This window comes from Columba livia, chromosome 26 (genome assembly GCF_036013475.1).
Source record: "Columba livia isolate bColLiv1 breed racing homer chromosome 26, bColLiv1.pat.W.v2, whole genome shotgun sequence".
In the NCBI taxonomy this organism is placed as follows: Eukaryota; Metazoa; Chordata; class Aves; order Columbiformes; family Columbidae; genus Columba; species Columba livia.
In genome coordinates, this window is record NC_088627.1 from 3119457 (window position 1) to 3144315 (window position 24859).

At 47.4% G+C, this 24859-nt stretch overlaps 1 protein-coding gene across 4 annotated transcripts in view; it reads left to right on the forward strand.

Annotated features, from left to right (window-relative positions):
• The window catches only part of CSMD2 (CUB and Sushi multiple domains 2), a 264468-nt gene that overhangs the window by 74150 nt on the left and 165459 nt on the right, over window positions 1-24859 (forward strand). For all 4 annotated transcript variants that reach the window (XR_010468147.1, XM_065041591.1, XM_065041590.1 and 1 more), the window contains 2 exons: window positions 7696-7890; window positions 12041-12248. Coding sequence is in view for 3 of the 4 variants with exons in the window: in XM_065041591.1 (XP_064897663.1) it covers window positions 7696-7890; window positions 12041-12248 (403 nt within the window). In the remaining variant the exon portion in view is untranslated. The remainder of the gene's footprint in view (window positions 1-7695; window positions 7891-12040; window positions 12249-24859) is intronic.

Genomic DNA, 24859 nt, shown 5'->3' on the forward strand with positions numbered 1-24859 from the left:
GGTGAGGGTGGCAGAGCCTGGCCCAGGCTGCCCAGGGGGGTTGTGGAGTCTCCTTCTGTGCAGACATTCCAACCCGCCTGGACACCTTCCTGTGTAACCTCATCTGGGTGTTCCTGCTCCATGGGGGAATTGCACTGCATGAGCTTTCCAGGTCCTTTCAACCCCTGACATTCTGTGGTTCTACGTGTCTGTTGTTGATCTCAGCGGGCAGGAGGCTGCGGGTCCCTGCGGGTGCCCTGGCAGCACACGGGACATCAGCGCAGCCCAGCCACGCCTTGTCTGAAACGTGCCTGAAGTTACACCCACGTCTGTCGAGCCACACGCTCAGAAGTGACAGGCAAGTCACCTTCCAACAGAAAGTCAAGTTTTTTTGCTTCAAATGATGTCTTTATGTTGCTCAAAGAGAATTCACTTGAAGAATGCAGCACAGGTGATTTGTTAACGTGCTTGGTCAGTGTGTGTGTGGGGATGTTCCGGGGTGATGGATCTGCAGATGATTATTGGCTGGTGCTTATTTTTTTAATTAGTCTTAAGAGCATTTGCCCTTTCTCCTTCCCTGCCTGCCGTGAGCTCAGCTTGCATAAATGCCCTTTTAATGTCCATTAAATAGGTTGTGATGTATGGATGAAAAGATAGGGCAAGTCTCAGCCCCCCGATCCGCAACATCTAAATTTGAGTAGCAGACAAGGATTTGAAATCAGAGCAAGCGCCTTGAAATCAGAGTAAGCTCTTGCTTCTGCATATACCCAGGCATTGGGGAGATCCCATGTGGGTTAAAACCTTGTTCTCAGAGATGAGTGCATGTTATTGCATAGCTTGCAAAATTATGCTGGTGGCAAATTCTGCAAGATAGGCACCTGAGAATCCAGGAAACAGGATGGAGCCCTAGGCGTGTTTTTATGACATAATTAGATCACTTTATCCTCTTCACTGAAAACAAAGCTAAACTTACCTTCTACATTTTTTCTGGTGTCGATTATGACCGCAAATTAATAATGAGCCTTAGTGCCGGAAGCAGAGGATCACCTAATTGCTCTGACAGCCCAGTGGACTTTTTCTTGGCACCATCATGGAGACGTATTTGCTTTCTGGTTATTGCCACGAGGTGTGTGCACCGAGAGCTCAGCGCTCCTGGCTGCTTTTCCTATTGACTGTTCTACTCAACAGTGCAGTGTTTCACTTTCCTGTTGTCTGGGGCACGTGTGGTGTCACCGATCAGTTAAAATCGAGGTGCTGGTGTGAAGACTCGACGGGTCTGTGCGTATCGCGCAGGGCTGATGGGGAGGCCTGAGCAGCGGCTGAAAAAATGAGTGAGATGTTGTGGCGAATGCCCTTCCTCTGCTGTGAAATATTCATTAAAACAGATGTAGTTGGCTACAATCTCTGTTTCTGGGTAATCAGCCAATAGCTCGAGAAGATCAATAAGCAGATAAACAATGTGGTCTTTAAAGTTGGAAGTGGCTTTTGTTACCAGAACAAAGAGCGTTCCCCGGCCAGGGCGACTCTCCAGCAGAACGCAGAGCTGATCAACACTGGCACCCAGCGTCGAGATAAAATCGCTTCAGATGTGGGTTCCAAATCTGACACCCTGTTCTCACGCCGGCGCCTGGGCTTTCAGTGCCGATGTGCGCGGCGGAGTGAGGAGCTTGATGTGCTGTGGCAGCTGAACTCTCTGGGCTGCAGTTTGAATTCTGCTTTTCTTTGGTCCCTGCGGTTGTCGTAACCGCTGCAGGATTGTTTCTCTTGGCCTGTCTTCAGTGTTACAAGAAGATGCAGGTCTTGGTTTCCCCCAGAATGGTTAACCTTAGTTCGGGGAGGAAGAGAGAAAACAACTGTAAAACCACCTTCGTCCCTAGGGAAGGTTTTTTAAGTTCCTCTGCAGCTGTTAAACGCCAGTTCACTGGAGCCTTTAAACATGCACTTAAATCCATTCCTGCTAAGCAAAACACTTAACCACATACTTTAAGCTTGCGTTCAAGTGTTGTTGGGCTGAAAAGCAGCAGGACTAGAGCGCGTTCACAAAGATAAGCACGTTCTCAAGTGCTTTGCTGATGAGGCTCCTGGTGCATCCCAGGAGAGCATCCCAGGTTGGGATGGGATGGGAGGACCACTGGGGTGGGAACGAAGCGTTTGCTGACATGGGAGCATCTTCCAGCATGACTTTCTTCTTCAGGGCCTGGTAAAAGACTCAGTGTCTGTATCTTTGCAGCCAGGCTTCCCTGCTGTGCTCTGCAAGTCATGGTTTTTGTTTGAAAGTATAAATAACGAGTGGCATAAAGTCCCAAAAGTGAAGCGTCCCTGCTCGCCGCCTCTCTGAAGATCCATGGGATTGCTGCTGGATCTCCATGATCTTACCGCTTTCATGGTTTGAAGCTGTTGCTGTTTCTGTAGTGGGATAAGTAAATCAAATCTGAAGTGCTCCTCTCTGGAAGTTGTGCCCGAGTTGCTGTAGCACGTTCCGGGAAGGTAAATTGGAAACTGAAAATGAGTTTCCAAAAAAGCCCGAAAAGTACTACCACAAAGAAGACGGATGGTGAGCCATTCTGGTCTGTTATTATCCAAAAGTAACCATCTGGCTGGTTTTTAGTGAACAAAGAAATATTAGAGAGAAAAAAGAGTTTCCATTTAGCTTTATCTCTGTTGGTTGTACTGGAAATGAATCATGACATAAAAAAAGGATAAAATGAAATGAAGACACCATTTATTTCCTGTTCTTGCAGCACTCACTGGACACTTATCCTGAAGGTTAAAACTCTTCTCAACTAAACCAGATTGCACTAAAACACTGGTGGGAGTTATTAGAGAGTCATTAATCCCTGTGGTACTTGGCCCAAAAGTCGTGGCTGAAGAGGGAGAGGAGATGGGTCTGTGTGGATCTCCCCATCCGGCCGAGCTCATATTTGTGCTGCCCACGTGGGCCATGGCTGTTCCAGGGTGCTTTTGAAGCTGTGTTGGACACACTAGAGATGTTCTCCTTAAAGAACCTGCGTCTCTCCTTGAGCAGAGACACCTTTCTGTGGGTTCCCTTGGATGTCTTGACCTCCAGCCCCCGCTAGATTCAGGAAAATGGAGAGAAACGTTAAAAAAAAGCGTAATGGAGATTATATTGGAAATGAGTGTGTAGTGGTGACTGAGCCAAGTCGTTTAGGTCAATGGTTTTTGGTATTTTCCTTGCTCTGTGTTGCATCCCTCATTGGGATTTATAAAGGATTCCTGCTGTGCCGAGGGGGTTGAGGAGCGCTGGGTGCCTGCTCACGGCTTGCTCGCTTTCTCATCTTTATGTTAGGAATGAAGATGAGTTGGGAATGAGGAGATAATGGATGGCCTCATATCATAAAAGCTGCGCTCCTTGATAAGATTTCAAGGTTAGAACAATGATAGCGTTGAATTATCTGTCGTAAACCACCGTAGATGATTCAAGCAATAAAAGAGCTTCTTTTAGCTATGTAAATAGGGTCGTAGACTGGAATGCAGTATCTAGATGTGTTAACCGGTGGGGTTATTTTATATTCAAACGATATACACAGATAGAAGGGAGCTGAAGATGAATTTGAATAGGAAAGAGGGGAGATTTCTCTTTGCAATGGTGAGCAAGCTGGGGATGGGTTTGGCTTGTTTGCAAGTACCTGAACTGGTAAGGGAGCAACAAGAGAAACATCTCTTGCCTTTGTCTTTAATTCCTCTCTCCTGACAAAATGATCTATGGGGTTTTAGGCCAGGCTGATGTAATTAGGCTGAATGCGTTTTGATGGTGGGATGCTGTCCAAGCATGCGTTGAGTCACATCTAATGACTTAAAAACTACTAATTAATTTTGAATGAACTGGAACGAGGAGACGCGTGGCTTGACGAGTGCTGGGTTTGGAAAGCTGCTGATTCTGAAGACTTGCAGGGCCGTGATCCTGGGCAAGGGGATGAACCAGGCTGGGAGAACAGCCCGGTGAGCCCGTTGGGAAGGGCAGCAAGAAATGGGGTGGAAATTAAAGTCAGGGAATGGTGCGAAGCTGCTCTGGAGATCAGCAGTTCTGGTAGCTCTGTAGCTACTTTTTAGCAGTTAACAGGAATGGATGGTGGAAACTTCTCAAATTCAGATCATTTTCAAGCAACACGTTGTGAAATCTGAGAGGTGCCTCTGGTCTCCACAAGAAAAGGCACCTTCATTCTCCTCTAAGGGCTCCGTGGGGTGCAGGAGCTTGGGTGATGCTCCCAGGGTACCATGAAGGGTAAGAGATGAATGGGTGAGCAGGTGTGGGTTCCGAGGGGTGGGACAAAAGGGGCCAAACTGGAAGGCCAGAGATTCCAAAAAGGTAGAGAAAGTTTGGAGCAGAAGGGAGCAAAGTTGGGCTGAGGTTTTGGTGAACAAGTGGATTTGAAGGATGGGCTGAAAAACTGCAGCACGTGGGGAGTTGTGTGTTTTGGTGGGTTTATCCCTGATGTTTTCAGTATCTTGACACTTGCCAGTTTCTTGCTGAAAAGGTGCCATTTCTGCCATGATCTCAGACAATCCCATCAGACAAACTTCACCCCCAGTCTCCTTTCTGGAGGTTCTGGTTGTATTTGTGTCTGTGCTGGCAATTAACACCGTGATTACGGTTCCTTTGCACAGGGGCACAGCGCTGGGCCAGGGCTGCTCAGGGTGCATTGAGCACATCTCCAGGTGCAACTGCAATAGGATAATCCTATTTCCTCTGTCGTGAAATAAGATAGTGGTTTGGCAGCTGCTCAAATCAAGACAAATAAAATAAACCGCTCTAAATTCATCATGGAGAGAAACAGACTCGGCTACAAAATGACTAACAGGACCTTCGATTCATCTGTACAAATCTGGTCTGTGGCTGCATTCATTTCCATACAATCACTGGAAAATATTATGTTGATTGCCGGGAACAAAGCTTTTGTGGGGAGCAAAAAAATCCATGCTACTAATCTACAGTGGAATTGGTAAATGGGTAAGACAAAGCTTTAATAATATTATTCTGTGCGACATCTGATGTAAATAATACAGTTCTATTAATCTCTGAAGCAATCAGAGTCTGGCTGTTAGAGGCAGCCAAGTATGAGCAATAATATTATCTCTTCTCGGGAATGTTGGAGTAGAATCACAAATCCATTGCTGTGCAAGCGGTTGCTGCAGCTCAGGGAGTCGCGTTCGGTGAAACAAAGACACTGGTGGGGGTCCAAGGGCACCTCCAGACCCTCCACCGCTAAAAATGTAATAGAAATGGTTAAAAAATTATAAAAAATATAAAAATCAAGGCTCATAGATTCCGGCAGCAACCCCACTAAATCCAAAGCTCATAGATTCCTGCAGCAACCCCACTAAATCCGAAGCAATCAAGGAGTTAATGTTGCCTTCCCCCCAAAGCTTGCATGTGTTGTCTGTCCTGTAATAAGATATTAGTTAAGGCAGCGAAATGAAGCAGAATTTTTAAATGAGAGCCTGTTTTTCGAGTATGATTTTAAGATACGATGCAGGTTGGGGTTGTCTGATTCTTCACAGTTCATTAAGTAGAGAGCAGCTAGTGTTAGAGATTGACTTTTAAAAATGATAGATTTTTATTTATAGCAAAGGTCTAGTCATTAATTTTAAAGGAAGGAAGCAGAAAAGCAGGAATGGGTTCATTTTTTTAAAAAAGTGACATTGGTAATTTAATTAAATTGGGGTTTTGAGTATCATTACAGAAAATGAAACATTAGTTCTGCACTGCTTTTCAACCCATTTGATGCGTTTGATAGCGTCCCCTGCTCACAAAACCTGCTCGGTTGTTCATGTTCCGGTTGCTGCTGAACTTCCCAGCTCCAGGCGCTTTGTGGAAGGGTAGAAATGGTGTTGGGGGAAGAAATCTGGTCAGTGGGAGCTCGTACCTGGCCCCCCGTTCCCGGTTCAAATCCCCGTCCCAAGGCTCCATCCCGTGGCAGCGCAGGCGGGGACTGAGTGTCTTTGAGCAGTGTCGGGGATTTATATGTTGTTTCCCATGCTGGTGCACAGTGTTGGTTGTATTTTATTCTGCATATCATTTTCCTTTTAATCTGCCTCTTTTTCCTTGGCAGAGCTGCAGACTAAATCTCCCTCTGCTCACAGAAACTCATCTGGTTCTGTTCATGCCCCTGACAAAATTGTTTCCAATGATAAAGCATCGCTCTGCTTTGAATGACCATGTTTTCCTTCCTCTGATGTTTCAGCCTTAATGAAAAAGAACTATAATACAAGAAGGCTGCACAAGGGCCTGGTTCGGATTTGATGAAGCCGTTCTTAGTCTTGGTTGTCTTCCCTGGGTTTTATATTGGGCTCTAAACTTGTGATTTGAGTGCATCTTTTTGGAATGGCTTCTGGGAACCTGTAGAGTTTTATTTAAAAACTGCTGTACTGAGGCATTGGTTAAGGATTTACTGGCATTTTAGCTGCAGCTTCTCCATCTTGTATTCAAATATCCCATATTTTTTCTGATGCAATCTTATGTTGGGCTGTTTTTGCCCTGAGTGGAGCTGGGTCCCAGCTGCACTGTTCAGAGTCTGGTTTGATGCGTATGTGGGAAATCTGGATTAAACACACAGTTCACAGCATCCCAGAATGTCAGGGGTTGAAGGGCCCTGGCAAGCTCATGCAGTGCAATCCCCCCATGGAGCAGGAACACCCAGATGAGGTTACACAGGAAGGTGTCCAGGCGGGTTGGAATGTCTGCACAGAAGGAGACTCCACAACCCCCCTGGGCAGCCTGGGCCAGGCTCTGCCACCCTCACCCCCAACAAGTTTCTTCTTATATTTAAGTGGAACTTCCTGTGTTGCAGTTTGAACCCATTACCCCTTGTCCTGTCACTGGTTGTCACCAGGAAGATCAGCAGTGGGTAGTAGTCCATTGGGTGCACCAGGTTGGGGAGCATCCTAGTGATGTCCCTGATCCGGGCTCCAGGTAGACTGCACACTTCCTACGATGAGCGTCAACTCTGCATATTGGGCCCTCCGTCCCTCTCAGAAGGGAATTGCCTACTACAATTACCCTTCTTTCTTATCTGAGGCGGTCTTGAGGCGTGGGGTCAACTGCCTCTTTCTATGTGACCTTGTAGGTGGGCCTTGCACCACATCATCACCTACCTCCTTCAAGATCCAGGGCCTCAAACCTATTACAGAGGGGCACCTGGGGAAGCAAAGCAGGTAGGGAGGGGAATGCCCACAGCCCCGAACTGGAACCTGCTTCCAACCCTCGTCATCTTCTCTGTCCCCTACCTCTGCCCAACAGCCACAGGGCAGGGGCTGTCTCAGGTCTTCTCCCTCTGCCTTTAAGATATAACACAACTCTGCCTACAAAACAGGGGTCTGTGAGGTGCCCAGCAAATGTTTGTTCGAAAAAAGTGTTATTTTAAAGAGGAAAGTGATGTCTGGGTTCTAATCAAGTGCAGTGATGTTAAACAGAATGGCAGGGGGGTAGGAAAGAGAGATGTGATGGTTTAGGAACTGGTAAAAGCGGTCAGGAAAGAGTGGATCTTGTTTCTGACTCAATAGCTTGGCGAGTGATTTTTGCTTCCTTACCGGTAGAAATGCTAATTAAATGTTAACTCTAACTGACCTAATGAATTCTGGTGCAATCAGTAGGGTGATTTTTGTGGTTCTTTGCTCTTTACATTTTAAGCAATTTGAGGTGATCCTTCACCTGTTAGGAGACACAGTCTCTAACCCGAAGCAACTTTTCTTTGGCAGTTCTACCGAGTCACACGTGTGGAAACCCGGGGAGGCTGCAGAACGGGATCCAGCAGGGGACGACGTTCAGCATCGGGGACAAAGTGAGGTACAGCTGCAACCCCGGCTTCTTTTTGGAAGGCCACGCGTTGCTCACGTGCCACGCCAACTCAGAAAACAGCGCCTCCTGGGACTTCCCGCTCCCCTTCTGCAGAGGTAACGCGTCCCCCCTTCATCTCATCCAGCCACGAGGAAACGGGATTTCATGAGCTACTTGGGGCTGTGAAAGACTTGAAAATGAAACATGATGTAGTTAATATTGAGGTGCTTTTTTATTGGATTCCCTAAAGCTGCCAGGGTTTAGGTGAATAATAGGAAGGTTATGAAGTGCTTAAACTATTCAAAATGCTGTACAGCTACGTTAACTTCAATTTGTCGAAAGTGGGAGGTGGGGGGGGAAAAGCAGGAGTATTATCCATAAGATGAGGCCAGCTACCCAAGACCGTGCAGGTTTTCTAGAGCAAACACTGGAAGCTGAGGCAGGATTTAGGCTGGGTTCCCTGGAGGCTCATTCTGCAGCGATTCTGGTGCTTTGCCTGTAAAGAAACGTGAGTTTCAACCGAGCACCGATGGGTGCGGGATGGGAGGGAGAGTCTGCCCTTTGTTTGCAGCTTTCCTATGAGCCCGTGTGTTCAGGGAAACTTCAATTCCTTGATCGTATAGAGAGCTGCTTATAATTCTCCAGGGCCACGAGGGACCAGCGAGTCCGTAAATACACAAGTGTCTGTGTTGTTAGACCAAAACAGTCACTGCCGCTTTGAAGTCTTTTCCCCTCAATTCCTTGTGTACTTCAGCAGAGGATCTTCTATTGATTCTTTTTATTGACTCTGTTTGTGCAATCAATCAGCAGTTCTAAGCTGTGGCATAAATCTTGAATTTAAAGCGAGCAAATATTGTTTGTTCGGTACATTTTTAATGCTTGCTTGAATGAGTTACACAGCAGTAATATGTGCTACTTAGCGTATTTCTCATACACTTACTATTTTGGGGCCAAGGGCATTATATTGCTGAAAGAGCAGCTCCTACAGCCAGACTAACACTGCGGAGAGACCGAGCTTTGTCGTGTTAAAGTCGATCCATTATGGTTCTCTGCAATTGTTTTGAACCGGGACTCTCATTTAACTGTTCTTTTGATATCTCTTTTTTCCTGCTCTCACTCAAGTGTGTAACTCAGGAGTTTGACTTGAGGACTCAAAGTCCTCAGCGATTTTGGGCCGGGCTGTGAAATCTGGTGGAAGCTGACGCTTATCCCATGTATATAACGTGTATCGGGAATATCTGGAGCGCTTTCCTCGTTGCATCTGGTGTGCTTTGACACACTTTCTGCACGGCCATTCCATTTTTGCAGAATGAAATAAGGCCTAGTACTTAATATAAACGTGGCCTTAAGCCGAGTCTTACAAGTCGAGCTGTGTTTCTCTCTGGACAGTTGGTAATGCTGGAGGCAAAACCCAGCAGACTCGGAACGCTGTCTTTTCTGCTGTAAGTGCAGAAGGAACAACCCTCAGCGGGGTCAGTTAATTTCCAATCAGGCAAAATGGTGCGTTTGAAGCACCACAAGAATCTCCAGAAACATCTGAACCTGTTTTGTGAAGCTCTTTCATGCGTGCGGAGAGAAGTCTTGCCCAGATTGTTTGCTGAATTTAAGTAGAACTGATAGGTTTATGATTCTGGTAGGCGGTTGAGTAAAAATGCAGTAAGCCAGCTGAGAAGTTGAGAACATTTGCAAAGCTACATTTTAAGCGTATCAAATATGCATAATCTCATTAAAAATGGTCTGTCTTACTAGAACTCCAACAGCTGCTTAGACTGCTTTGTGCCCAGAATAATCCACGGGCTGTTCAAAAAGAGTTTAGGAGATTGTAGAATGTGTTTGAACAGCAACAACCTCTACAAACTTGGGAAGTGTGTGTTTAGACGTGGATGGGAAGCGAAAACGTTTTCCAATAAATACCTTTTGCAATGAAAGTTTCAAGGAATAGTCCCTTTTTAATGAGAAAAGCCAAAGCCACTGTACCTTTGGCTGGTCTTCATTGCTGTTGATGTAGTCCTGTTGTTGCTGATACCGCGTTGAATCAGAAGTCTGGAGCATGTTCTCCATCCCCTCCTCTGTTCCTTCTAGTACAAGAACAACTTCAATGTACCAGGTTGTCTCAGACTTCCAGACCCCATCAGTAAATATGGCTGAGAACTCGCTGACAAGATGCAAATCCTTCCAGATCCTTGTTGTGTTTACCCCTAGGTGTGTGTTTAAGGGTTCTGTGCGGATCTGAGCTGCACAAATGCAAGATCGCAGTGAAAAGTGTTTGGCCACGAGCCCCCGTGCCCTTGACCATGATGTTTTGAGAGTTCACTGCAATGAGTCTTCTTTGCGTCTGTTTTGTTCCAGCATCTGCAGGGGTGCTTATTCACGAGAAATTAAGGTGGCGAATTGTTCTTATCCTCTTTGGCTCAAATCCATTCGGCCTCTAAAAAGCTTTTTCATTCTGGCTGGCAGAGGCTCAGTGGATCCTCCACTTGGAAGTGGATCCTCCTTGGTGGTCCCGCTGTGAATCCTGCATATGATGCATTGAAGTTTGAAGCATTTTCTGGCGCTTGGGCTGGATGAGAGGTCTCGGCACCTAAAATTATTGATGACTCTAGCTGCACTTCGGTGTCCGTGAATAACTTCAATTCACTGACAATGCAATTGCAGCAAATAGATAACTTTGTTGTAATAGAATACCTGGGAGCAGAGCACTGAGTTGGGGTTTCAGTGGCCTTTTTCAGCCCTAGTTTTGGCTGTGGGGCGGCTCAGAAGTAATTGCATGTCTGACTACATGTCTGGGGTTTTTTTATCATATCTTTACCTGCTTGCTGTGAGCTCCACGATAATCAGCGATGGGCCAACCTGATCCAAGCGCAGAAGCGGCTGCAAAGGGCCGTGATCTCCGCTGGGACTTGGAGGTTCCAGCACAATCTGGTGGCGTGCCGGTGCGGTGGGAAGGGCCCGCGCCGGTGCGGTGGAAGGGGCCCGCGCCGGTGCGGTGGAAGGGGCCCGCGCCGGTGCGGTGGAAGGGGCCCGCGCCGGTGCGGTGGAAGGGGCCCGCGCCGGTGCGGTGGAAGGGGCCCGCGCCGGTGCGGTGGAAGGGGCCCGCGCCGGTGCGGTGGGAAGGGCCCGCGCCGGTGCGGTGGGAAGGGCCCGCGCCGGTGCGGTGGGAAGGGCCCGCGCCGGTGCGGTGGGAAGGGCCCGCGCCGGTGCGGTGGGAAGGGCCCGCGCCGGTGCGGTGGGAAGGGCCCGCGCCGGTGCGGTGGGAAGGGCCCGCGCCGGTGCGGTGGGAAGGGCCCGCGCCGGTGCGGTGGAAAGGGCCCGCGCCGGTGCGGTGGAAAGGGCCCGCGCCGGTGCGGTGGAAAGGGCCCGCGCCGGTGCGGTGGGAAGGGGCCCGCGCCGGTGCGGTGGAAGGGGCCCGCGCCGGTGCGGTGGAAGGGGCCCGCGCCGGTGCGGTGGAAAGGGTTCGTGCCGGTGCGGTGGAAAGGGTTCGTGCTGGCCCGGGGCCTCCCGGCGCACGCACGGGGAGCAGATGGCCAGGAGAACTCGTCTTTCAAGTTTCATGAGTTCAGAGGCTGCAAGTTGCAGCTCTGGGGATAAAACCTTCTGTAGACTCATTCCTGAAAACATCAAAAAGCAGAAGGATCCTCCCGAGCAGCCCCGCAGAACTTTCCTCTCCTTAGGTGCCCATGACCCGTTACACTTCAACATGTTACATTCCATTTGGAAGGGTTTTTTTAAAAATGTTTTGTAATGAAAATTAGTGTTTATAGTGTAAAGCCCCAAGCTCCTTGACTAAAGCATCTGAAATGCTGCTCTGTAATACATGCTGTAAAGTTAACAGGCTTTTCTTTGCAGCCTTCCAGATAAATGCTGAGCTGATGCTTCATGCGCGAGAGCAGGGAGCTGCCCTGACGCTAGTCAAATTAATTATTGGTTTTCTTTATCTTCCTGCCTATGTTTTCTTTAGATCCTCTTCCTTTAATTGCTTTAATAGCTCCTGCTGTTAAAATTCAGGTTGTAAAAATGAAAGAACCTGCAGCAAACAGAGCCGGTGTATGAGCAGGAAACGCCACGGCTGGATTTCTGAACAAGGGGTTAAGTTAAACCGCTCTGATTTGGTGACAGCGTACTTTTATATGAGAAACGAGGACACAAATCCACACACCACCTGACAAAAGCACCGAGGCTTTTAAAGCTTTGCTTTGAATTTGGGTTTATTCAGTTTTTGATGTGTTGTGCGTTCCGGCGAAATCTGATGACTTGCTCTGTTTGCAGCTGACGACGCTTGCGGAGGGACTTTGCGGGGCCAGAGCGGGATTATCTCCAGCCCTCACTTTCCCTTGGAATATGGCAACAACGCGGACTGCACGTGGACTATTCTCGCCGAACCTGGAGACACCATTGCCTTGGTTTTCATGGATTTTCAGCTGGAGGATGGATATGACGTTCTGGAAGTTGCTGGAACAGAGGGATCTTCGCTCTGGTAGGTCATTACTGGCTGTACTTGGTTGTGGTCTGTACATCGTGTCGTACCCGCTGACGTTTTGTGTGCACGGATCCAAACTTGATGGGATGCTCAGAGTGAACAGTTTGTGCCTGGATGAGGGTGAATCCTGGTGGTTCCCCGGGGTGCGTTTTGTTTGCTTGGTGAACTTTGCACTGACTCCTCTCTACTTTGAATCACATTGTCTGCAATGAGATTTCATAGTGCAGCTGGCTACAAGAAATAAAGAATTAAACAAACCCACCCAACACATGAAGAAATGCGTCTCGAACGCTGTCATGCTCAAACCTTGGTTTTGCTAAATTGTTTCCTGATTATAGCTAAATACGTTGCTGACAAGTTGACTTTACTGCTAATGAACTTTTGGCAAATGTTTCTGCAGATCAGTTTGTCCTTTAGGTAGGAGGCTGTGTATAGAATTTCAATACCCCTCTCATCCCGCTGTTGCTTGAGCAATGCTTTCAGAAATATTGCTTTTAGGCATGATAAATGCCACAGTGATTCTTTTTTCCAATATACAACAGCTACCCGAATGATCAGTGCTATGAAGTCTGAAATGACGGTTTGCAGAGGAATTTGACGTGTTGCTTTTATAGCGAAGGACAACCCTGGCTCTGGTTGATCTTCTGCACTGTGGTCCACTCAACAACCAGTTAAAGTCCTAATGAGCAGCACGTGGAAGGGAAGGACACAGTCTCCCACAGCATCCTCACAGCTGAACTGAGGGAGTGCGGTCTGGATGAGCGGGGAGTGAGGTGACTGCGAACTGGCTGAAGGGAAGAAGCCAGAGAGTCGTGGTCAGTGGGGCAGAGTCCAGTTGAGGCCTGTACCCAGTGCAGTGCCTCAGGGGGCAGTGCTGGGGCCGGTATTATTCAATATATTCATCAATGATTTGGATGAGGGAATAGAGTGACTGTCAGCAAGTTTGCTGATGACACCAAGCTGGGAGGAGTGGTGACACTGGAAGCTGTGCTGCCATCAGAGACCTGGACAGGCTGGAGAGCTGGGCAGGGAAAAATTGAATGAAATAGAACAAGGGCAAGTGTAGAGTCTTGAATCTGGGCAGGAACAACCCCCGGTTCCAGTGTAAGTTGGGGAATGACCTATTTAAAGAGCAGTGTAGGGGAAAGGGACCTGGGAGTCCTGGGGACAGCAGGGTGACCATGAGCCAGCACTGGGCCCTTGTGGCCAGGAAGCCAATGGTACCTGGGGTGGGTTAGAAGGGGATGGTCAGTAGGTCAGAGAGGTTCTCCTGCCCCTCTGCTCTGCCCTGGGGAGACCACACCTGGAATCTTGTGTCCAGTTGTGGCCCCTCAGTTCCAGCAGGACACGGAACTGCTGGAGAGAGTCCAGCGCAGCCACCAAGATGCTGAAGGGAGTGGAGCATCTCCCGTGTGAGGAAAGGCTGAGGGAGCTGGGGCTCTGGAGCTGGACAAGAGGAGACTGAGGGGGGACTCATTCCTGGGGATCAATATGGAAAGGGGGAGTGTCAGGAGGATGGAGCCAGGCTCTTCTGGGTGACAACCAGTGACAGGACAAGGGGCAATGGGTGCAAACTGGAACACAAGAGGTTCCACTTAAATTTGAGAAGAAACTTGTTGGGGTGAGGGTGGCAGAGCCTGGCCCAGGCTGCCCAGGGGGGTTGTGGAGTCTCCTTCTGTGCAGACATTCCAACCCGCCTGGACACCTTCCTGTGTAACCTCATCTGGGTGTTCCTGCTCCATGGGGGGATTGCACTGGGTGAGCTTTCCAGGGCCCTTCCAGTCCCTGACATTCTGGGGTTCTGTGGTCTGAAACCCAACATCCCTCTGGAAGCAAAGAATTAAGTGTTTGTAATCATTAGGTGTTGCCTGGGATTATCAGCAGGAAGTTAAATTACGATTATTTATGAGGGTTGTGTCGCAGCCACAAATATCATTCATTTAGGTAATTTATACATGTCTGGCAATTATGGAGGAGTAGGATTTGAATGTTTTGGATGTATCGATGTGAGAGAACTCGCCATTTACCATGTACCGATTGTTTACTGTTTCCGTGACCCCCTTGAAAATTAGATGTTGCTGTTTCATGAAAAAAAAGACTGGTTTTATCAGCGCGCATTAATATTTTAGGGCGCTGTTAGCTTTTAGCTGATGTACTGCAGCGAGGCTCAGTGTTGGTGGAGTGCGGTGGAGATGAACGTCGCTAGTTAAGAAACATTATTCAGGCTGGAGGTGTTGCCGGCGCAGCGCTGTGTCTTGTCATATCAGAAATAAAACAATGCCTGTCAGCGCAAACCTGCTGGAAAAGAATTAATAAACCTACCCGTCAATACAGCATGGTGGAAATTTTAAAATGGCAAATGTCTTAGAAAATTAAGCACTTTGACTTTCACATGCACACATGTTCTGCTAAAAAGATTTAGTAGCTGTTTTAAAGGTGGTGTGTTTTACACACAGCAGTTATCAGAGGGATTAATGATGTATTTGCTTTGCCTCTTCCCCCCAGCCCTAACCCTAAGTCTTCCCCCCAAGTATCTAGCTCTGTCTCTAGCTCTGTCTCTAGCTCTGTCTCTAGCTCTGTCTCTAGCTCTGTCTCTAGCTCTGTCTCTAGCTCTGTCTCTAGCTCTGTCTCTAGCTCTGTCTCTAGCTCTGTCTCTAGCTCTGTCTCTAGCTCTGTCTCTAGCTCTGTCTCTAGCTCTGTCTCTAGCTCTGTCTCTAGCTCTGTCTCTAGCTCTGTCTCTAGCTCTGTCTCTAGCTCTGTCTCTAGCTCTGTCTCTAGCTCTGTCTCTAGCTCTGTCTCTAGCTCTGTCTCTAGCTCTGTCTCTAGCTCTGTCTCTAGCTCTGTCTCTAGCTCTGTCTCTAGCTCTGTCTCTAGCTCTGTCTCTAGCTCTGTCTCTAGCTCTGTCTCTAGCTCTGTCTCTAGCTCTGTCTCTAGCTCTGTCTCTAGCTCTGTCTCTAGCTCTGTCTCTAGCTCTGTCTCTAGCTCTGTCTCTAGCTCTGTCTCTAGCTCTGTCTCTAGCTCTGTCTCTAGCTCTGTCTCTAGCTCTGTCTCTAGCTCTGTCTCTAGCTCTGTCTCTAGCTCTGTCTCTAGCTCTGTCTCTAGCTCTGTCTCTAGCTCTGTCTCTAGCTCTGTCTCTAGCTCTGTCTCTAGCTCTGTCTCTAGCTCTGTCTCTAGCTCTGTCTCTAGCTCTGTCTCTAGCTCTGTCTCTAGCTCTGTCTCTAGCTCTGTCTCTAGCTCTGTCTCTAGCTCTGTCTCTAGCTCTGTCTCTAGCTCTGTCTCTAGCTCTGTCTCTAGCTCTGTCTCTAGCTCTGTCTCTAGCTCTGTCTCTAGCTCTGTCTCTAGCTCTGTCTCTAGCTCTGTCTCTAGCTCTGTCTCTAGCTCTGTCTCTAGCTCTGTCTCTAGCTCTGTCTCTAGCTCTGTCTCTAGCTCTGTCTCTAGCTCTGTCTCTAGCTCTGTCTCTAGCTCTGTCTCTAGCTCTGTCTCTAGCTCTGTCTCTAGCTCTGTCTCTAGCTCTGTCTCTAGCTCTGTCTCTAGCTCTGTCTCTAGCTCTGTCTCTAGCTCTGTCTCTAGCTCTGTCTCTAGCTCTGTCTCTAGCTCTGTCTCTAGCTCTGTCTCTAGCTCTGTCTCTAGCTCTGTCTCTAGCTCTGTCTCTAGCTCTGTCTCTAGCTCTGTCTCTAGCTCTGTCTCTAGCTCTGTCTCTAGCTCTGTCTCTAGCTCTGTCTCTAGCTCTGTCTCTAGCTCTGTCTCTAGCTCTGTCTCTAGCTCTGTCTCTAGCTCTGTCTCTAGCTCTGTCTCTAGCTCTGTCTCTAGCTCTGTCTCTAGCTCTGTCTCTAGCTCTGTCTCTAGCTCTGTCTCTAGCTCTGTCTCTAGCTCTGTCTCTAGCTCTGTCTCTAGCTCTGTCTCTAGCTCTGTCTCTAGCTCTGTCTCTAGCTCTGTCTCTAGCTCTGTCTCTAGCTCTGTCTCTAGCTCTGTCTCTAGCTCTGTCTCTAGCTCTGTCTCTAGCTCTGTCTCTAGCTCTGTCTCTAGCTCTGTCTCTAGCTCTGTCTCTAGCTCTGTCTCTAGCTCTGTCTCTAGCTCTGTCTCTAGCTCTGTCTCTAGCTCTGTCTCTAGCTCTGTCTCTAGCTCTGTCTCTAGCTCTGTCTCTAGCTCTGTCTCTAGCTCTGTCTCTAGCTCTGTCTCTAGCTCTGTCTCTAGCTCTGTCTCTAGCTCTGTCTCTAGCTCTGTCTCTAGCTCTGTCTCTAGCTCTGTCTCTAGCTCTGTCTCTAGCTCTGTCTCTAGCTCTGTCTCTAGCTCTGTCTCTAGCTCTGTCTCTAGCTCTGTCTCTAGCTCTGTCTCTAGCTCTGTCTCTAGCTCTGTCTCTAGCTCTGTCTCTAGCTCTGTCTCTAGCTCTGTCTCTAGCTCTGTCTCTAGCTCTGTCTCTAGCTCTGTCTCTAGCTCTGTCTCTAGCTCTGTCTCTAGCTCTGTCTCTAGCTCTGTCTCTAGCTCTGTCTCTAGCTCTGTCTCTAGCTCTGTCTCTAGCTCTATGCCTTTCCTCCAAATGTATCAGCTGGTGGAGCCCCAAATGTGCATCATTCATAAGCAAAACAGGTCACAGCAGCAGGAACCTCATCCGGGGTCATGGAAGAAGCTGTTCCTGCTTTTTGAGGTTCGTCCGGCGTCTTTATAGCACCGTGAAACACACATGGCGAGATCAACACACCGGCGACTCAAAGGGACCTCGTTTAGTATTCTTGAGAAGGAAAGTTTTCGGTCCCGTAAGCGGAATTACAAAGAGTCTCAGTTTGAATAGCGTTTTTCAAAGCTGGCCCTCGCAACTCACAGCCTGATAATTAAATTCAGATGACTCATTTTTCCTGTCTTTTAATAATTTTTGCCCGTAGGGGGAAGAAAAACTGGAGCTCATATCTCCTTTTTAAACATGTTGATATGATTCAGCTTGAAAATATAGCTAAAACCCTTTTTTCCCCCTCTGTCTATGAAAACCTAGTTTTAATTATTGGTAATATGGCAGATAGACTTGGCAGCCAAATAAACCATTCTATTGAAGTATCTTGCAGCTAAATATTTCTAACCGTAATAAATAGTATAAATCCGGTCTAGAGATGTACACAAATAAACAAAATTAAATTTAGTCCAGAGTGTAATTCAGATGTATTTTCAAGCTGTGGAATATTTTATAGTGGTAGTATTTATGAGACCACTAACTCAGCACATCAAGTCTGACTTGGCCTGTACTCTCCTCTCTTTATAAATAGGAGCTTTGTTGGGTTTTGTGAGCCAGGTTCCCTGAACCCTCTTTCCTCCAATGGTGACTGTGGTTGTACCCACCGCATCCCAAAACAGAACCGAATCCTGGTCCTGGTTTCATTTGGTTCCGGACCTGCTGGATGCGAATCCTGTGATAAGTCAGAAAGGGGCAGGTGTGAGCATCCCTATGGCAAGTGGAGCTGTGGAGGTTGAGTGGCTGTTCGAGATGTATTAATAACACATTTACAGCTCTTTTAACTGCTGTTGTGGTTTCTGTCATGGGACCCCAGGTTTAGATTTCCTTGGCAGGTGAGAAAATCCTACAGAGCAAACAACGGGGAGGAAAAAAGCAGCGGTGTGAAAAGGAGCCCGTCGGATTAGGAAGGACAACGTGGGGGGGTCTCCAGGCTGGAAAGGAAGGTGGGCAGGACAAGAGTTGCTGCCCCGTTTTCCTTTAGGTGGGCTGGAGTGGCCACCCTGATCACAGCGGGGGGAGGATGGGTATGGAGAACACACATTGTCTATGTTCTCTTGTGTTATTCCCCGAATTTCTCTTGTTTTGAAGACTTGGGGTTCTTTTCCCTTTCGTTTTGTGCTAGCTGAGAGATCTGAAAGGCTTAATGGAATTCTTCTCTATAAATACATGTAAAAGAAGAAAATCCCTCAAAGCAGCCTGGGCTCCGGTCCTTAAGGGGACTGAGCTTTGTTGATCGTGTGCTTTGTGTCGGTATCTGCTCCGAGCCGACTAAATCCCCAGGCTAACGCTTCTCAGCAATATCTGCTGATGATGGCTGGTTCCTGGTACGTGTTGCGAGCTTTCTTCCATGGTGAGCATCCCTGAAAACACCACAGCGCTTCACGGTGAGCACCTGAACCATCCCAGGACCATATCCAATGATAAGAAGGTCTCCAGGCTGGTCCTGGGTGGCGCTGAACCTGCTCTGTGACAGACGCGTCCCAGCCTCGTCTGCCCTTTAATAGCGGAGTGATGGCTCTGAAGCTCTGGGTAGGTTTGACTTCATTTACAAGAGTGTCTCTGGTCTCCTTCGTGTTTTCCTATAGGTTGTTTGGTGGCGGGATGGACCCTCTGGTGCTGTGTCCTTTGTCACACCCCAGCATGGTTCAGAGGAAGCAGGAACGTGTTGTGCAGCAATGGTTTGGCTGCACTACGAGTGCACATTAGTAGCGGGTACGTTTTTGCTCTGCCTGCGGTGGGAGAGGTCTGGATTTCCTGTGTTGGTGCAGATCTGCTGCACTCAAAGCATATGCAAACAATGAAAATGTGGCTGTCTGTCTTGCGCTTCTTTCTGTCACCTGTTCAGGTCTCATCTGGCCCGTCTATGACCTGTAGCTGACATTAGGCATAATGACTTGTATTATGATTATTAAAGCATTATGCTGCTATTGCCAGAGAAGGTGGCGGTGTAGGAAATGACTAATAATCCAATTTATGTATGTGTGTTTACAGGAATTGACTAAGATCAAGTGTATATTTTGCTGGCTGTGATGCAAATATTTAGCAAAGCAGGTGTTTGCAGCCATTGCGGGGTAACTGGGGCGAGATGGGTAAAAGGCAGAAGCCTTTTCTGGGGCTCTGCAGATACAACGTGCACATGCAGCAGAGTTCCTATAGAGCAGGGGTTTTCAGAGCTGTGGAAATACGGGAAGACAGTCTGTTTGCCATATAAAGCTGCTTTTATGGTATTGAGTTGGAAAATAGGAGGAATCGGAGGGGAGGCGCTGTAAGGTTCGGCTGTCTGATCCCGTGAGCAGCCCCAGAACGGCTTCTGGCATCCCCAGCTCTTAGTTCCACCCATGAAACCATCTAGAAACCTCAGCTCCTGCCAAGCGAATTAGTTCCATGAGATAAAACTAAGAAGCAGCTCATCTGTCTGACTGTGACAGACTATCCGGCGTGTTTTGAAGCTTCATTAGGTCATTCTAATTTGCAGTTGGGAAATTTCCTTTGGGTTGTAGATAACCTGGGAGCACAGGACACTGTACACAGGGCCTGTGCTCTTGAAGATCACTGGTAACCTTGGTTCGTGGAAGAACTATTCTCTGGATGTGCTGCTGATGAATCAACCGATTTTCCTTATATCAAAGCAGCATCTGATCCTTAGATATCTTGGAGCTCTCAGGATGGGCTTTAGTCTTGGACCTCAATGTCTACTCAAGGCTTTGGTTCCAAAGGGCTTGCGAATGAGGCTGAAGACATGACGTGTGCGTCTTGAAATGACTTGTTTCATCACTAGTTAGAGACTCAGTAATGCAAGTGTGAAAGTTTTCCTGAATTAAGCTTCTCTATTGTAAGAGCTAGTTCACAAATGGTACTTTATCTGTAATATTCAGATGCTTTTCTTCTATGGTAATGTTTTCCATAGGACTGGGAATGAATAAAAAACGTGTATGAAGTGCTTTTGAAATCCCCATTTAAATGTCAGTTAGGTCGTCTTTGGGATCTGGAATCTAGCCTTCCTTATTTGACTGCTACAGTTTGTTTTTCTTCTGAAGCATTTATAGTGCTTTGAATTGGAAGCAAATTCCGCAAAGGCTTTTAAGCTGCGAAACATGGCGTTAGTGAGAAATAATCTTGCAAAACCCCTTTTTCTTGTAGAAGGTGTATTCTCTGGAGATAAGACGTTTGTCAGAAACCAGACAGTCTTTGTTCAGGCGGCCAAACTTCTGAAATACCCCCAGCTCTGTGGTGATGGTCCCTTGGTGGTGATGGGGATGATGGTCTGATGGTGGTGATGGTCCCTTGGTGGCGATGGGGATGGTGGTCCCTTGGTGGCGATGGGGATGGTGGTCCCTTGGTGGCGATGGGGATGGTGGTCCCTTGGTGGCGATGGGGATGGTGGTCCCTTGGTGGCGATGGGGATGGTGGTCCCTTGGTGGCGATGGGGATCGTGGTCCCTTGGTGGCGATGGGGATCATGGTCCCTTGCTGCCTCTGGGATGTCCCAGCCTTTGTACCTTGCTGTGCTGCATTCAGGCCTTATTTTAATTAGGAATGTGTGATACGAGAGCAGGAATTTGTAGGTCAGGGAGGCAGCTGGCGTGGTGCTGGGAGCCCTGGGTTCCCAGCTGGGAGCAGAGCTGATTGCTTCCTGAGTGCATGCGAACGATCCGGCAGCATCTTGATTGCTGTTTTGAAGTTAAAGGCTCGATAATGCTTTGTGCAAAGTCACTTCTGTAGAGCAGCATTGCGCATTGGCCTAGAGCTCCTTGGCTTGAGAGACTCTGCAAGAAAGGGCTGGGCCAGGGGAAGATGGTGTTTCAAGGTGTTTCCATAGTTTAGGGTGTATTTCTGGTAGGGATGGGAAGGTTTCAACTGTATCCCAGCTGAGAAAAATAATATACAGACGATGGTAGCTCTTGTCAGCCAAGGACTCGATTGATGGGATGTGCGACTTGTTCCAGAAGTCGCCATGTGGCCAAATGTGGAGGCAGCAGAATTCACTTTTCCCTGTGTGTGTCTGTCCTCTGTTCGTGTCTGTTTGTCCTTCTCTAGGGCCGTGTGTGCCCGGAGCTGCTGAAAGCCGGAGCTGCTCTGCCAGGAGCGTGGCCAGGAGAGGGACTTTGGTGACAAATGACAACGAAAGCGCCTCCCGACCTCTCCCACTCATGTTTCATTCAATAAAACATGATTAGATTTCATATACCGTTTTCTGGCTAATCTTATTTTTCCATGCATTAATATGATTAATTCTATTTGCTAGACGGTGGAGAGCATTTCATGAATATTCCGGCTAGCTTTTTAAGCCAAGGAAGAAGATGCTTTTAGGCTGAAAATCACCCCAATCATGTTTTAATTGTCATTTTTTTCCCAATTTGTCCTCCTTTGGTGTTTGCTCGCCCTGTGCAAAGGCTGCTCTTGTGTGGATGCGGTGCAGGAAGGTCTGTAGCGTATGGGGAAAATCCCTAAAGGTTACTAAACGTGAATAAATTCATATTTAGCTGTTTCTGTCTTGGATGCAAGCAAGTTGCAAGAACAAGGCTTGTTTGCAAAAGCACTCAATACTTGGATGCTAAAGGGTTGGTTTTGAATGACAGACCTTGTGCAAATTGGTATAACACAACTGGCTGGGAGCTGAGAGAAACATTGGTTATCTCAAGAGTACCTTCTGGATGTGACCCAACGCGTAAGTGACCGTATAGGTTGTAAAACGGTGAATATAATGCCTTTATTTGGCAGAGGAAGGAGACTTGACGTAAGTGCAAATGATGTCACAGGCCGTAAATGTTGGACATGGGGGTCCTCCTTAGAACAGCGTGTGTCGGGACACCGAGCTCTCCCCGCTGAAACAAGGGTTTGGACAAATGGATGTGGGAAGGATCAGTGGCTTCACTCAAAGGTGCTTCCAGGAGGTGTCTCTGCCTTCCCATTGTGGTCTTTTTCTTGTTCAAGAGCCAATTAATGTCATTTTTGGAGGGAGGATCCACCGTTTTGCAGGCTGGCCGAGGATGTGCATGTGTTGGGGGGTTTCCCTTTGCAGGGACATTCACCATGTTGAGGGGGTTGTGTTTCCATGTCAGAATCTGTCTGCTGGAGTTGATAATAGTTGTGTTTTACACTGCTCCCCTTATCTATAACTTCAAAGTGAAAGAGCAGAGATGCACCTGCAGCCGTTTCAGTGCTTTCAAACACCTCTTCTGGTGTTTCTTTGTGGATGCGTTCATGGCTTTCCTATATTTACAGGTTATGTTAAAGAACACAAGTAGTTTGTTTTCAGATGTCACCTCTCCCAGAAGTCACCACTGATGGGTTCAGTTTGCTGGTTTGTTACACATCCTCTCAACAGGAGAGATTAAAGTGTTACCACAGCCAGAGAAACGGAAGAACTCTTCAGGTTACCGATTAGAAAGTGCGTTTTCAGAGTGAGTTCGTTGTACTTGTTAAGACATATCTTGACGTTTCTGTATATCTGAGATATGTCTTGACAAGTGAGATGGAGTAGGAAAACATGTACATATATATTTAGATAGCCAAACTTGTGTAATTTGATGGCTGTAGTACAGTCCTGAAGGCCTTTTGTCCTTGAGTAACAGCTACAATGTAAAAATGGACTTGTGTTCATGTTGTTTGCTTACTGCAGGGTTGAGCGTTAAAAGAACAGATAGAGATGCCCAGGCAAGGATCAGTAATGGACGGGATAAGCAGGAGAGCGCAGAGGTTGTTTTCCATTCTGGAAGTTGAGCTGTTCCCAGGGGGCTCCTGGATTCTTAAACAGGGGGTTGCAAATGAATTATTGAAGTGAAAGGCCTCTAATTGCAGTTTGGAATTGGTTAACACTGTGTCACCTGGGGAAGCACCAAGTCTGAGGTGGTGGAACCCTGAACGGTGCGTCCTTGGGTGAGATGTTCCTATCAAGGGCTTGATGCTTCTTTAAGGGGTTGGAACAACAATGGGCTGACAGACGGAAATGTGAATGATTTCTCTTGTGGGATGTAGGAGGAAAATAACGATTTCCACACATTTTCTTGCGCCTTGATATGTGTGTTTCTCTGCACTTCAAAATCCAGTGTGTATCTTTCTTTGCTGCCAGTGATGGGTCCTGGCACAGATACGTTCTTGTCTCACATGCTGCTTGACTCAAGCATGGACTACAAATCTAGTAATACCAGTTATTAAATGCAGACACTTAATCTAAGTATCTTCCTCTTAAAATCTCCATCTTGTACACAGAGATCTAATCAGCCTTTCCAAAGCCCAGATGGGGGAAGGAGATAATGGCTTTGGATTCATGTGGCCGCCTCGATTTTGCTGCCGCTTCTTGGAAGCGTTTTGTTTTGTCACGGCAGGTCGTGATCTCTTTAGCTCACGCTGAGGTTTTGACAGTCTTGGCTGGTTTACAGCGTGGATGTTTTGATTCTTCCTCCCAGGGTCCCTTCTTGCCGCTGGATTTATAGCGGAGAGCAGGAGGATGCCAGCGCATCACTAAATATCGGAGCATTACTAATAGACAGACGCTGTCAACAGCTGATATGTAATGACCGTGTTCCTGGCTGCACTGAGCTGGAATTTTCCAAGATTCTGGAAAATTGGAGGCGTTAGGGTCCTGAACTCCTACAAGTCCAAACTACCGATTCGCTACATCAGTAGAGAGCGAAGAGTTGCTCTTTTCCCGGTGACCTGAAAACTCGATCAGCCTTTTCCCCCCTTTAAAGTCAGTGCATGGGTTTGATTCTTCCCAGCCGGAGCCCAGGGGAAATACCCATCTCTGCGTGCTTTCCTTTATCCTTTTGTCTTCATCCTGCACTTTCTAAATTAATTTTTATAATAATCTTTTAAATGATGGAGCAGATCAAATTAGCTCTTTTACTCAGAATTACCTGCTTTAAAGATCTCCCCGAAAAAGAAAGGCATAGAAGTAATTAATTGCTTCAGTTATAATAACATGGCTTAGCCTTGTGGTTTTCTGTTAGAAAAACCTGGTTTTGATAAGTCAGCTGTTCTTAAAAGGGAAGAAATACAAGCGCTTCAGGCTGGGAGCTGGCACGGAGCAGTTTTGAAATGAGGTTTTTCGCTCTGTAATGGAACAGAATAGATTAACACCATCGATCCTGGAGTGATGCCCCGTGCTCCAACCAGCCCCACGGGCCGGGCAGCGCGCACAGGGGGTTCTTCTTTCCCCCGGTCTCGGATGCTCTGTACGACTTTAAAAACCAAAGGGTATTTGTTCAAAGCTGCGCTTGAATTTCTGGAGCCTGGAAGAAAGTTGAAGGGAGTGGAAAACAAAAGGGAAGACTTGAAAGGAGTTTCAAAGCCGGTGTTAGATGGCTCAAAAGCCGCTTTGCGTGGGCGGCCGAGGACCCCGAGTGATGGTAAAGGGGGGGCGGGTTGACCCAGTATCAGAGGGATCTCGGGGGGACCACAGTGCTTGGTCTGCCCAGCTCCTTGTCTGTCTCACATAACCCACTCTGATTTGAGCCTTCTCTCTGCTTTTAAAAAGTTCATCACCCTGTGTATTTGTCGCGTTCTACCTAAAATTAAAACCAGTTTTAAAACAGAAAACATTCAAGGGTTGGTATTTCCCAGCTCAGCGTGTCTGCCCTGTCCCCACTGTTGTCCAACAAGAAGGCGCAGAAGCAGACAGACCTCGAGTGACTGTCAGTTGGGGCACTTTCTAATTGATCTTTTTTCTTAGACCTCTTAAGGGACTATAGATTTTTAGCATGAAATTAATATATTGGAATTTTAGTGGGAAGAATAAAATACTAATTAAATCTTGCAACCCTGGAATGTGTATAAAACAGACGTTGCAATTAAAATTCATTTTGAAGCAAGTTAGCACAAGTTTTGTTAATGTTTAACATCTTTATGGGTACCATTCTTTGTAAATCTGAACTAATTGAGTC